At 33.1% G+C, this 14,659-nt stretch overlaps 1 protein-coding gene across 1 annotated transcript in view; it reads left to right on the forward strand.

Annotated features, from left to right (window-relative positions):
• The window catches only part of CCDC73 (coiled-coil domain containing 73), a 108,732-nt gene that overhangs the window by 83,124 nt on the left and 10,949 nt on the right, over positions 1-14,659 (forward strand). Inside the window, exons 12-13 of the mRNA XM_055301111.1 lie at positions 4,629-4,739; positions 7,769-7,900. Of these exons, the coding sequence (XP_055157086.1) occupies positions 4,629-4,739; positions 7,769-7,900 (243 nt within the window). The remainder of the gene's footprint in view (positions 1-4,628; positions 4,740-7,768; positions 7,901-14,659) is intronic.

A 14,659-nucleotide genomic window follows, 5' to 3' on the forward strand; every position in this document is an offset into this window, starting at 1 on the left:
TTTAACACTACATATTAAGGATATAATCTCAGAATAGATACAGTCCTTTACAAGAAAAAGACATCTGATGGCTCTTATAGACTTTGTTTGCCATTAACTAGTGAAATTTTGTCATGGATCAGTACTTGTTTGCAGACAGTGTTGGAGAACCACTGATATATAGTATAAGAAAATGTTAACATTGAACTATTGCTGAGGATTATGTTGTATAGATATCTCAAGTGTTTTCTCGAGGAGCTTTCTAATTCCACCTATATTAAAAGGGATCATTACTCTTCATAATGGCCTTTCTTTTTTCCAGTGCTCTGCAGTCACACTGTCATCTGTCTCATTTTTTTAATAGTACAGTGTGGAGCATAGAGACCTGAATTCCCATGATAGAGAATATTTTCTGCTATGATTTTATTATAGTTTAGTCTAAATGTAAGTGTAGTTATGCTGCTGTAGTCATAGTGTTAACATGAATAATTTACTTAGTTTGCTCCTATAGTCACTAACCAGAATATATTACTTAGTTTTTGGTATATTAAAACATTAACAGATCATTTTACTTTGATTTTCTGCAATATCCATTTTTTTCAGAATGGTTTTTAGATTTGTTAATCCAGATGCAAATAATATCAAATAATTTTCTGATAGATACTGAATTCCATGAGAATAGTAATAGTTTCATTCATGTAGTGTAAGAGCTTAAAAGAGTATCTGGCATACAGTTAGAGCTTACCAGATTTTATTAAATTAATGAATGATTAACAATGAATAAATTTAGAATCTTTGTAAGTTCAGATAGTACAAGGTATGGGCTTCTGGTTAAACATGTTGAATTGAACCTACACATTAACTTCTATTTCCTTCTGAAACTGCAATAAAATGTTGTTAATAAATTCTCAAGGACAAATGAAATACTTAGCAAATGAAAGAACATAGAAACCCAAATCAAAGATGCAGAGATGCTTAGGAATTGGAAGCATCATGTGCCTCTAGAAGCTGAATGTGCAACTGAAGCCAAGAAGAGAAGGTCTATATAAGAAGCTAGAAGCTACTATACCTCCAAATTCTTTTCCCTATCCTGTACAAAAAGGCACTGCCTGTCTTCTACTTGGCAGAAGATTGGAGATTTATGTTGAAGAGTTTGAGGGACAACTGAAGTTGGAAAATCCAGTAATGTTCTAGAGGCAGCTTATACCAGGAAGAGCTAGTTGTTAGAGCTGTTGTCATTTTGCTAGCTGGTTGTGAAACTAGTGGTGGCTTGAAATTGCCTATGGTTGGAATGTTTAAAATTGGCAAATGCTACAAAAAATTGTTTACCAATATGTTACTGAGAGTATTATATTGAAAACAGGGTGGAATTTGCTTCAACGTGGATGGAACTGGAGGGTATTATGCTGAGTGAAGTAAGTCAATCGGAGAAGGACAATGTATGTTCTCATTCATTTGGGGAATATGAAGAATAGTGAAAGGGAATATAAGGGAAGGGAGAAGAAATGTGTGGGAAATATCAGAAAGGGAGACAGAACATAAAGACTTCTAACTCTGGGAAATGAACTAGGGGTGGTGGAGGGGGAGGAGGGCGGGGGGTGGGGGTGAATGGGTGACGGGCACTGAGGGGGACACTTGACGGGATGAGCACTGGGTGTTATTCTGTATGTTGGTAAATCGAACACCAATAAAAATTAATTTATTAAAAAAATAAAATAAAAAAAAGAAAACAGGGTGGAAAGTCTAAATACTGAAATCTGAGACCTTCCTGTTTTGTTTCCCCATTTAGAGGACATCTAGCCTTATCACTTCCAGGCAGGAGACTGAAGATTCCTTTGTAGGGAAACTAACTTGCTCAAGTTATTCCAGTTACACTCTCCCAGGGAAATTGCTCAGCCAGGTCAACCTACAGTGAAGTCCATTATTTGACATAACTTGTGACCAGCTTTTTAATACTTCATTCTTAATATGAACATACAGTTAAGGATCAGTGGGCACCTGAAGAATGTCTCTACCATGCAAATTAGACAAAACAGGGTAATGAAAAAAAAAGGGAAACTAAGAAAATATACTCAGTTAAGAGAAACATTTATTAATCCACAAAAACAGGAATTAGGAGTCTTTAGAGAAAGAAACACTCAGAATAAAAGAGAACCTTTAAATATTTTAGACATAAAATATACAGTAAAAGGTTTGGAGGGTAATATTGAGATAGTCTTCTAGAAAGTTGACTCAAAAGACAAGAAGATGGATAACAGAGGGGAAAGAACACTAGGAGTTCAATCCAAGAAGTTTAGTGAGTTTCAGAAAGAACAGAGAAAATGGAGAGATGACCAAAGAAATAATACTAGAAGGTAACCTAGAACTGAAGAATTAGAGTTTGTTTTGCTCAATACCAGTGCATATTATTATGGAGTTTCATACAAAAAGGGAAGATTCTAAAACTCTCTGTGGAAAAAAGAATTAGTTCACATACAAATGATTAGAATAAAAATGGCAACATAATAACTTCAGACTTCTCATTGGCAGTGCTGGAAGATGGAAGATAATGGAACCATGCCATCAGTGGTTGGAAAGAAACTGATTTTTTAAAAATATTTTGTTTATTTGAGAGAGAGAGAAGGGGGAGGAGGAGCAGAGGGGAAGGGAGATGGATAAGGATGCTCTGTGCAGAGTATAGAGCCCTACACAGGGTTCAGTCTCACAAGCCTGAGGTCCTGCCCTGAGCCAAAATCAAGATTTGCAAGTTCAACTGACCAAGCCACTCAAGCGCCCCTGAGAAATTGATTTCTAAAGCAGAATTGTACTGCATTCAGCCAAACAAATCATTATGTATTGGTAGAAAAAAAATATTTTTAGACATGCAGGGCCTCAAAAGTACCATCTGTGCCTCCTTTATCAAGAAGTAATGGAAGGTTTGCTCTACCAAGACAAGGGAATAAACCAGGAAAGAAGAAACAGTAGAATCTAGGAAACAAGAGACCAATCCCAGAAAGAGAAGGCAGTCCTCAGAGATCACCCGATCTGTGTAGCAGATTGAAAGAGCAAGGGGTCCAAATTGTAATGGAAGGATGGAAGGTCTCCAGAAAGTGGAAACAAAGAATATCTTTTAGATGAGAGTATGGGTCAGGACAGGAAATGGTTGACATATCTACTACAGTTTTAAGAACGTAATGCTCTTGGTCATTTATTATTACTAGGATAGATACTGTAGTGCATTCTCTCTTATCTCCTAAACTTTGATTTGTTTATCTTCCAAAATATGGTGTTATCAGTATAAATACATACTGTATTTGGTAGAATGTTAAAATAGTAAGCATCTATTAAATATATACATTGTAAATATTCAGAAACTACTCTATTGTTTACCTGTAAATTAAGAACTTATGACTTCTATAAAAATATTTACATTATCTTGAAGTAGAGGCAGTCAAAATAGGTATTCATTGAAGGCTATCAAAGTGCAATAATCTTCATTGTGTGGTAGAGGAGAATTTTAATGTTAGAACAAATGCTTTTTATTACACATTTCCATAATTTTGCATAATTGTGTCATTGTGTATTGATATTCTAGATATAATTGAGAAGTCTTTAAATAGAATACTGTGAAGCCTTTAAAATTAGATCTGTACTTGATGGTATGGAAAGTAAGCAAGAAATATTAACTTTTTTTAGAAAAACAGATTGTGGAAGAACACGATATATATGGTATGGTCTCCTGTGTATTTAAAAAGATGTATTTTATAAACTTGTATGCTTAGAGACAATTTCTCGAAGACTATGCAAGAAACTGCTAGAGTGGTTACCTCTGGTGGAGGAGACCTGGAGAGCTGATAGAGGGACACTTTTTCTTTCTTTCTCTATCCTTTGTGTGGCTTGAAATGTTAACCCTGAATGTAAATAGCTTTACTGATGATAAACAAATGGGCTTAAAAATTCCCGATGTATTAGGCATGTGGGTAGAGTTCTTAACTATTTCTCTTTTTACGGAAATTAACTTGGACTATCAGCAGACATTGAGAAACCTAATAAATATTGGTGATAATAATTTAATAGCTTTAAAACCCTTGCCTTAGAAAACAGTAGTATTTTTACTCTTTAAAGGTTTTTTGGGGGGAGAGGGTGGTGTAGTGGTGATTATATTATGTTAATTTATGAAGTAATAAGTTAATACGGTAAATACTGAAGCTCTACTAAAAAAGTGTTAATTTGAAATTAAAAATTAAAATTGTATTTAAGGGTTTTCTAAGCCAGTTAATTTCTAAAATAAACAGATATGGAAAATGTTCTGTGGTAGTTAAAATTTTGTAGTAGAGTTAGGCTGTATTATGCTACATTTCATATTTTTCAATGCTGTACTTTATATTACTTTTTCAGTACATTAAAACTTATGCAGTGAAACTGAATAATGGCAATGTTTTTATACCCTTTTATAGCCATTTCTTTTTCATAACCTCCCCCTATTTCCTGTTAACTAAACTATAAGCACCTTTCTGTTAATTTATGAAAATTATTGTTGAGATAGCATATTATCACTGATCTGTATGGCACTTTCAGCATGTTAGAAGCAAAGGTCCAAGCAACATAAAACACATCAAAATTCATTAATGTGGTATTGATTATTTTTTGGATAATTAATTTTATTGCAGACCCTTGAAAGAGATAATGAGCTGCAAAGGGAGAAGATAAAAGAAAATGAAGAAAAGTTCCTTAATCTTCAAAATGAGCATGAGAAAGCACTGGGAACTTGGAAAAAACATGTAGGTTTATTAAGTAATAAAATAGTAAAATATTTTAAGAAGTTATAGACATTTAAAATAACTATTAAATGCTAAGAAAATACTGCAAAAATAATATAAGAATAAAATCAGACACATATTCTTCTTGCACTTGTATTTCCAAGAAGTGAATGCTGTTGAAAAGCTAAATTTAATAAAATTGCCTGTAATGCTTTCATGCATGAAAAATCACACATATACATGTGTGGATATTTATATAACTATTGAACTATATATATGTATATATATAATTTGAATGACTTCCCATATGTGACAAAGAAGAATTAATTTACCTTTTCATAAAACAATTACATAGTATTTTAGTAAATGATTGAATAATTATATAGGTAGTGTTATTAGTTGACCTATTTAGCTTTCCTCAGCAGTTTTGTTGAAATGTATTAAAGTCATGTTTAGGACATGTGTACAGTAGTTGAGTTCTGTAGTGTTAACATTTTATCATAAACAGTTGATATGTTATAAACATAGCTATTTCCTTAAACCACATCCATTTATTTTACACTAAATTTTCATTTTAGTAAAGTAGATAATAAAAGTATGAAATGGCATAAATTAAAGTTGTTAAATATAAAGGTTTGCCTTAAAGATTGATGGACTCCAAAATTGATTATTCTATTTTAATATGTGTTTTCATTTCCTTTCAGTTTTTAAAGGAATTAACACAATAGAAAGTCACTATGAGTTTATGAAAACTATATTTTGGGAAAGAAAGATTGTATTTTGCACTATTATACTAAGTATACTATATTTTTCTAATATTAATGCAATATATTTTATACTAATATGTATCCAAATACCAGTTTGATAAACATTTTCTTGTAGGTGAGTTTGATATAAATTGTTATATAAGTAATTTTTGAGTTTTCACTTCATTTGTAGCTAATATGTTCCTTTAATTTATCTTTTGGAGAGATCAAATCTTCACTGATAAATTTAATAAGATTTATCCAAATATCAAGAAGTATTTTGTAGTTAGTTGTATCAATACTAAAAACGCTTACTCTCATAGTTTACCATTAAGCAGCATGCGTAGTAATATTTATTTTAGCTTCAGAAAATTCACATTGCATCTTAACTCTTCCTTCCCATTGCTAATGTTTAAAAACCATGGAAATGGTATTGTCAGGTTAGAGAAAAGTGTAAACTGTAAAGATAATATACCTAAATAAATTATCCGTGCCAAAAAAAGATTAATTGCGCTCAGAAAATTAAACATTCATTTTCCTTGAGACCATAACGATGCCCCTCTCACAAGGAGAAATCAGTTGAATTAAGAAAAATAAGCATTCAATTTTACTGGGGAGGCCTCAGTCTATAAATTTGTATGAAATTGGTCTTGTCTTAGGATTGTTTAGCTACTACAATCATTTCATTTCCATATGCTTTAGTACTAAATAGAACATAGTTAAATAAGAGAATGCTGTGTAGAACCATGTAAAAGTTTTCTTGAATGGGAGGTCAGATCTACTTTTTAGTTGTATTTCTGTCTCTATGCAGCTTTTTCACCACTCTTGAGTGAGGAACAAGAGTATTGCTATTGAGATTGGATCAAGATGGGTTTTTAAAAATTTTAAAGATTATTGGCAAAAATAAGATGGAAATCTTAAAAACTGCTGTTTTCCAAAAAAAATAAAACCAAAAAACAGTGAAAGAGATACTGTACAAATAAAACTTTGTAATTATTTTTAGACAGTGTAGTTAAAATTCATTGAAATATTATAAAGAACAGTGTTCTGTGTATTTTCATTTGGCTAGTTAAATAGCTAATGGGTATATATAGACAAAAAGACAATAAACGAGGATGTTCAGAAATTATTTAGGGGAAGGATAGTTCACAAAAGGAATTCAGTTCACACTATTTGTTGAGCATCTATGTGTTAGGCACTATTCTAGGTACTGGATTTTCAGAGATGCTTAAAATACAAAGATCGATAAGATCTCACACTCAAATGAACAGGTAATTATGAAATTGACCACAATACCATGGAGAGGTTTTAGCAGTATTAAAAAATTACTATGAAAGTACAAAATCATATCATTTAGCCAGGTTAGAGAAAGTTTTAGAGAAAAGGTGACACTAGGTTGGCCTTGAAAGATAAATAAGGTTTCACCACACAACATGTGCCCTTTTCCTGCACTTCTCTTTCCATCTTGTTAGCATTCCATTTAGTAAAGAATGAGAAGAATCATGGAGGCACGACAACTGCACTTTCAAGGGTGATAAGCGGTCTGATTTGAATAAAGCATACAGTATGGAATGTGACATTGGAAAATAAGTTGAACTTTGTTGCATAAGTAACAGAAAGCCTGTATGTCTTATTTGCAACAAGAAAATAAAACTTCAAGAAAGTAATGAGGATATAGCTTTGAGAGAATTGTTATGATTGAAAATAACAATTTTTCATTTTTAACAAGAGGTTGTTTAATGTGGTAGTTAAGACTACAACGCCTAGATTTAGCTTTGGGTTTGGATCCTGCCTATGTCCACCTAATCTTGGCAAATTACTTGAACATCTGTGAGTCACATTTCTCACCTATAAATTGGGGATTTTTAGGAGTATGAAATTATATTAAGTACTCAGCACTGTTCAATAAATAGTAGCTCTCAGTATTAGTAATTACTTTGGGATCATTTTTATTTTTTACCATTTCCAAAAGCTTATGTTAATAAAATATTTTCATATGAAACACATTTTTAAAAAGATTTATTTAGAGACAGAGCATGCAAATAGGGGGAGGGACAGAGGGAAAGGAAGAGAATCTCAGGCAGACTCCCTGCTGAGTGTGTGTGGAGCCTTATACAGGACTTAATCCCACAATGCTGAGATCATGATGTGAGCTGAAACCGAGTCAGATGCTTAACTGACTGAACCACCCTGGCGCCCTCATACAAAACACATTTACATAACTATTCATTTTGGTTAAATTTTATTTTTTTATTTTTTATTTTTTATTTTTTTTTTCATTTTGGTTAAATTTTATTATATTAGGTTGAAGAACTTAATGGAGAAATTAATGAGATTAAAAATGAGTTATCATCACTTAAAGAAACTCATAAGTTACAAGAACATTACAATGAATTATGTGATCAGAAGAAGTTTGAGGAAGACAAGAAGTTTCAGGTAAAATTCAAGTGTTTTGGGGTACAAAACTTAAATTAGGACCATCACTGATTTTGTCTCTGCTTATATTTTCAGTATCCCAACTTCTAAAAAATGAGCATAAGCATGTAATCTGATATATTTTCAGTTAATTTTTGTGTACAAGGATTGAGGGTCATTTTTTGGCATTGGATTTCCAGTTGTTCCAGCACACACGTTTTTTTGAAAAGACTTTTTCTCTCATTGTACCTTGGCATATTCTTTGAAAATTAGTTGATCTAATATATGTGTGGATGTATTTCTGACTTCTTTATTATGTTCTATTGATTATATGTTTATAATTAAGTCAACATACAACATTGTGTTTATTATTGAAGCCTTGTAAGAAGTCTTAAAATACGGTATTGTTAAGTCCTTGAATTTTTTTTTTCTTTTTCAAAATTGTTTTGGCTATTTTAAGTCCTTTGTATTTCCATATAATTTTTCGAATCAGTTTGTCAATTTATAAAAAACAAGTCTGTGGGGTTTTGGATTGTGTTGAATCTGTAGATTGATTTGAGAAGAACTGACATCTTAATGGTATTGACTCCTCTGATTCATGAACACAGTATATATATCTTTACATTTATTTAGGTATTCTTTAATATCTTTCTCAGACATGGTTTGTAGTTTTCATTGTGTAACATTCTTTAAAATGTTTTGTGAAATTTATCCCTGAATATTCCATGTTTTAGGATTCTATTATAAAGAGTATTTTAAAAATAAAATCTTTCTAATTGTTTCTAGCTAGTATATAGAAGTAAAATTTTATTTTTATAAATTGACCTTATATCCTATTACCTTTTACAATTTATTGTAATGGTAGTTTTTTTCTAACTTCTGGGTTTTCTGTGTACAGTATCGTCATCTATGAAGTTAAGGAAGTTTTCTCTCTTTCTTTCTGCTTTGTATGAATCTTTTTTTTTTCTTAACTTATTATAGTAGCTAGGACCCTCTAGTACAATGTCAAATAAAAGTTGTGACAGTAGACTGGCTTACCTTGTTCCTCCAATCTCAGATGGAGAAGTTTTAGTCTTTTACCATTTCATATCATGTTAGTAATAGGTTTTTGTATGTTTTCTATCAGATCGAGAAAGTTTCCTTCTGTTCCTAGTATTCTGAGTTTTTATCATGAGTGGGTATTAAATTTTGTGAAATGCTTTTTCTGTATTTATTGAGATAATATTTTTCCTTATTAATATGTTAATATTAACCAATTAATTGATTTACAAATCAATTACATAATTTGCTAATACTATGTTAAGGATTCACATTGATTAGGAATACTGATCTGTAGATTTTGTTTGGTTTTTCTTTGTATTCTTTCAGTTTGGCTTTCATATCAGAGTAATACTGACTTCTTAAGATGAGTTAGAATGTGTTCCCTCCTCCTGAAAGAATAATGTATAGGATTGGTATTATTTCTTTACTGAATATTAGACAGAATTTGCCAGTGAAGCTACCTGGGCTTTTTCTTTGTGGGAATATTTTTAATAACAAATTCAGTTTTTAATTATTTATAGGTCAGTTCAGACTCTCTATTCTTGTGGTGATGTGCAGAAGAAAACAGTTAACAGAGAGGCTTGTGAATGCTATCCTTAAAAAGGCCTGCTTGTAAAGTTGGCCCTTAAATGATACCTGGAAATTTTGGTTTGGAGAAGGTTCCCATTTCCTAACTGACAAGAGTGGTTCACTGTGCCTACACTGTTAGTCAAACAATGTGGTTTATTCTGAACATCTATTTTCTTACTGGGAATCTGGAGTTCTGGCACATGTTAGGCAGATGGTGCCTGCATGACCAGCACCCAAAAAAAACTTTGGGCACTGAGTCTCTAATGAGCTTATCTGGTGGATTAAAATTTGTATTTGTTGTCACAATTCACTGCTGCAGGAATTCAGCATGTCCTGTGTGATTCCACTGGGATAGGATTCTTGAAAGTTTGTACCTGGTTTGCTCCAGATTTCTATCCTGAATGCCTTTCCCCTGTGATGTTTTTTGTTTTATATTCTTTTGGTGTAATTAAGTCTTAGTCATTAGTACAACTGTATACCAAGTCCTCTGAGTCTTCTTAGCAAATCAGGGAACCTGGGGGTGATTTTGGAGACTTTACAGTAGTCATTTTTGGTAATTTTTCTTTCTCAAGGAACTAATCCTTTTCATCTGAATTGAATTTATTGGCAATGAGTTGCTCATGATATTCCTTTATTATTCCATTTCTCTCTAGAATCTTTATTGATGTCCCCTCTGTCATTTGTGTTGTCTTGCCTTTCCCCTTCCTCTAACTCCTCCTTGTCCTCCTTCCTCTCTCTCTCTCTCTCTCATCAATTTAACTAGATTTTCAATTTTACTGGTCTTTTCAGAGAACCAGGTTTTTACTTCATTGTTTTCCTTCTCATGTTTGTTTATTTACTATTTCATTGCTTTGGATGTTAACTTTATTATTTCCTTCATTATATTTTGGATTTGACCTGCTTTTCCTTTTTCTAACTGTTTAACATGGAAACTTAGATCATTGATTATTGGCCTTTCTTCTTTTCTAGTATAAGCATGTAAAGCTATAAAGTTTCCTCTAAGAATTGTTATAGCTTCATCCCACAAATTCTGATATGTAGTGTTTTCATTCTTATTCATATTTTAAAATTCCTTTTGTGAGGTCTTCCTTGATCCGTGGGTATGTGGATAAATCATGGTATAAGTATGACCTGTAATTGTTGTTTAATTTCCAAGTTATTTGAGAATTTTCCAAATATCTTTCTGTTAGTGATTTCAAATACAATTTAGTTGTGGTCAGAGAATATTTTCTGCAAGACTTTTTTTTTTTAAAAAAGATTTTATTTATTAATTCATGAGAGACACAGAAAGGCAGAGGGAAAAACAGGCTCCCCATGGGGAACCTGATGCGGAACTTGATCCCAGGACACCGGAATGAGCCAAAGGCAGATGCTCAACCACTGAGCCACCCAGGGTGCCTCTTCTATAAGACTTTTAGCCTTTTAATATAAATATATCATTTTAAGGGTAAAAAGACCTGTTTTTTAGCCAAGCATATTCTCTATCTTGGTGAATATTTCATGTGCCCTTGAAAAGAATGTATATTCTGTTAATGGTTGGTTGAATGTTTTATAAATGTCAGGTCAGGCTGGTTAATAATGTTGTTCAAGTCTTTTCCATCCTTAAACTGATTTTTTTTTTGTGTACTTGTTCAGTCAGTTAGTGGGAGAAGACTATTGAAATCTTTAGTTCGAAGTGTGAACTTTTCCTTTTTCAGTTCTGTTTTGGCTTCATGTGTTTTTAAGCTGTTATTAGGTGTATATACATTTATGATTGTTATGACTTCCTGATTAATTGATCCTTTTATCTTTATGAAATATCCATCTTTTTCCTAGTAATATTTCTTGTCTTGAAATCTATTTTGTATAAATACATCTACTCCATCTTTTATGATTAGTGTTTATATTATATATCCTTTTCATCCTGTGACTTTTTCTAATGGAAATATTCATAATTCCTTTTTTTATGTTGAATAATAACAAGAAGTCTTTCATTTTCTGAGAACCATTTCTTGTATTTTTTTATTGGAAAATATACAGAAAATTTACCACTTTAACTATTTTTATGTGTGCAGTTCAGTGGCATTAAGTTCATTCATAAATGGGCATGGTTGTGTACCAATAAAACTATATTTCCCAAAACAGTAGGCCAGATTTGGCCCACTGGCCATAGTTTGCCTAGTACTTTTCTAGAGTTTAATTGATTATAGTCTGCTTTCAAATAATGATATGCAAAATTTTCTGATTAGTTAAGAAGCTTACAATACTCTATTCTCATTTTCTCCTTCCTGGTCTGTGTTACTTTTATAATACACTTTTATATATGTCATCAACTCTACCATATATTGTTATTTATTTTATTTTAAATTTTTAATTATATGGTTAAGAAGATTAATTAGAGAAAATGTCTTTTACATTCACTCATCTTTACCATTTCTGGCACTCTGTGTAGATCCAGGTTTCTACCTGGTATCCTATTCCTTCAGCTTGAAGAACTTCTTTAATATTTGTATGTGTCTCTGTGTGTGTTGTGTGTTGTGTGGTCATTACTTCTTCAAAGATTTTTTTTCTGTCCTCTTCCTCTCTTTTTATGGGACTTCAACTACATATGCTAAACTGCTTGCTAGTGTCCCACAGGTTATCAAGTGCTGCACATTTTTTTTTTTTCTCTCTTTTCCCATTGGGATTTTCTATTATTCTGTGTTCTGAAGCCCAGTTATCTTTTGTTCTAATGTTTAATCTGCTTTTAAGCCTATGCAGTTTTTATTTCAGATACTTACATATTATCTCTAGAATTTCCATTTGATTCTTTTTGGGGGGGTATATTTTTATTATATTCGTGTTATTCTTGAACTCTTGAACATTTATAAGTTTTACATTTTTTTAAGTTTTACTTTTTTTTTTTTTTGCTAAATCCATCATCTATTTCTTTTGACATTTAAAATTACAATTCGGTTGCATTAATTACAATTAATTATAACTACAGTGTTGTGCAGTCTTCACCACTATTTCCAAGACTGTAATCATCTCAAACTGAAACTGTGTAACCATTAACCAGTGACTCACCACCACCCACCTTCCCTCCCCAGCTCCTGGTAACCTAATTTACTTCCTGACTTTATGAATTTGTCTATTCTGTATATTTTATGTAAGTGGAACTATGTAATATTTGTCCTTTTTGTCCAGCTTATTTCACTTAGCATGAGGTTTTCAGAGTTCACCCATATTACAACACATATTAGAACTTTATTCCCTTTTACAGCAGAATATTCACATTGTATGGATATATAACATATTTTGTTCATCCATTCATCTTTTATTTTTATTTTTTTTAAGATTTTATTTATTTATTCATAGAGACACACACATAGAGAGAGAGAGAGAGGAGAGAGAGAGAGGGGCAGAGGCACAGGCAGAGGGAGAAGCAGGCTCCATGCAGGGAGCCCGATGTGGGACTCGATCCTGGGTCCCCAGGATCACACCCTGGGCTGAAGGCGGCGCTAAACCGCTGCGCCACCGGGGCTGCCCTCCATTCATCTTTTAATAGCACTTGGGTTTTCACCTTTTGCCTATGTGAATAGTGCTGCTATGAACAATGGCATACAACCATCTCTTTGAATCTGTTTTCAATTTGGGGGCAGTATATACCTAGGAGTGGATTTGCTGAGTCTATATGGCAATTCTATATTAAGCCTTTTGAAGAACTGCCCCTTTTTTTTAACTTAAATAGTGGATGTCTAAGTCAGAAGAAATTTACATATATCCCAGTTCTGATTGTATGAATGAGGTGTGCCATAATTAATTTATCCACTCCTCTATTGTAGTACATCCCTATGCAAATATCTTTATGTACTTTTGTGATTATTTCCTTAGGATAAATTTCCAGAATTGGTTTTGCTGGGTCAAAGTGCTTGTTCACTTATAATTCTGACACATATTGTCAGATTGCCTTCCAGAAAGATAGTATATTTATAGTCCCACCAACCACATTTAAAATCACCTGTGGGATCCCTGGGTGGCGCAGCGGTTTGGCGCCTGCCTTTGGCCCAGGGCGCGATCCTGGAGACCCGGGATCGAATCCCACGTCGGGCTCCCAGTGCATGGAGCCTGCTTCTCCCTCTGCCTGTGTCTCTGCCTCTCTCTCTCTGTATGACTATCGTAAATAAATTTAAAAAAAAATAAAATCACCTGTATACCCAAACTCTCTTCATACTTAGTTTTAATTTGCATTTGTATATTAAACCTATTTTCATGTTTGTCAATTTTGTTTTTCTTGTGAGTTTACTAGTTTATATTTTACTAGTTTATATATATATGTAAATATATTTATATTTTCCCATTTACAATTAAACATGCTCAGGTTTCTTCCATTTTACAAAATCCACAAAAAGCCTTTTTGATCCTGTGTCCATCTCTAAATACAAATCTGTTCTCCTCCTGTAGAGTCAGGTTTGAACACATACTCTTTAAACGTGAAGAGTGGTCTAAACTCACACTCTTTACTTCCCTCCTTCTCATTCATCCTCATAGGACAGTGTGGCTTCACCCCTCCCACCCCATCCAATGGACACAATGTCCAGGGGACATTTTTCAGTCCCTTTGATACATTGATGCTATCTCCTTGAATACCCTTTCTTCTTTCCTCCTGTCATGTTTCACTCATCTGTTTTCTTCCCCACCTCTCAAGCTGCTTGTCAAAATGGAAATAATAGTTATCCTTACCATTAATAAAGCAACCATGAGTTATATGCTTTATATACATAATTGAATTTAATCTTCAGGTTTTCATGCTGTGGATGAGAAAATAGGCTCACAGTGTTTTAAGTATTGTAGGCAGCCTCTAAGACAGCCTCAAGTGATTCCTACCTCCATTTATTCATATTCTTTTGTAATCCCCCCCCACCCGAGTCTGAGTTGAATATAGTGGCTTGTTCCTAATTAATAGAACATAGGAGAAGTAATGTGATATCATTTCTCAGATTAGGTTTTAACAAGATTATGGTGTCTGTCTTGGGTGTGCACACTCGTTCTTTCTGTGCCTCTCTTTCTGAGCCCATGTAAGGTCCATCTTGCTAGAGATGCCACATTGTAAAGAGAGGCCCTAGGGGGAAGAAAGATCACATAGAAGAGAACTTAGGCACTCCACCCAACAGCCAGCACCAGCTGCCAGCCACTGAGTGAGCCTTCTTA

Source organism: Nyctereutes procyonoides, unplaced genomic scaffold, assembly GCF_905146905.1.
Source record: "Nyctereutes procyonoides isolate TBG_1078 unplaced genomic scaffold, NYPRO_anot_genome, whole genome shotgun sequence".
NCBI lineage: Eukaryota > Metazoa > Chordata > Mammalia > Carnivora > Canidae > Nyctereutes > Nyctereutes procyonoides.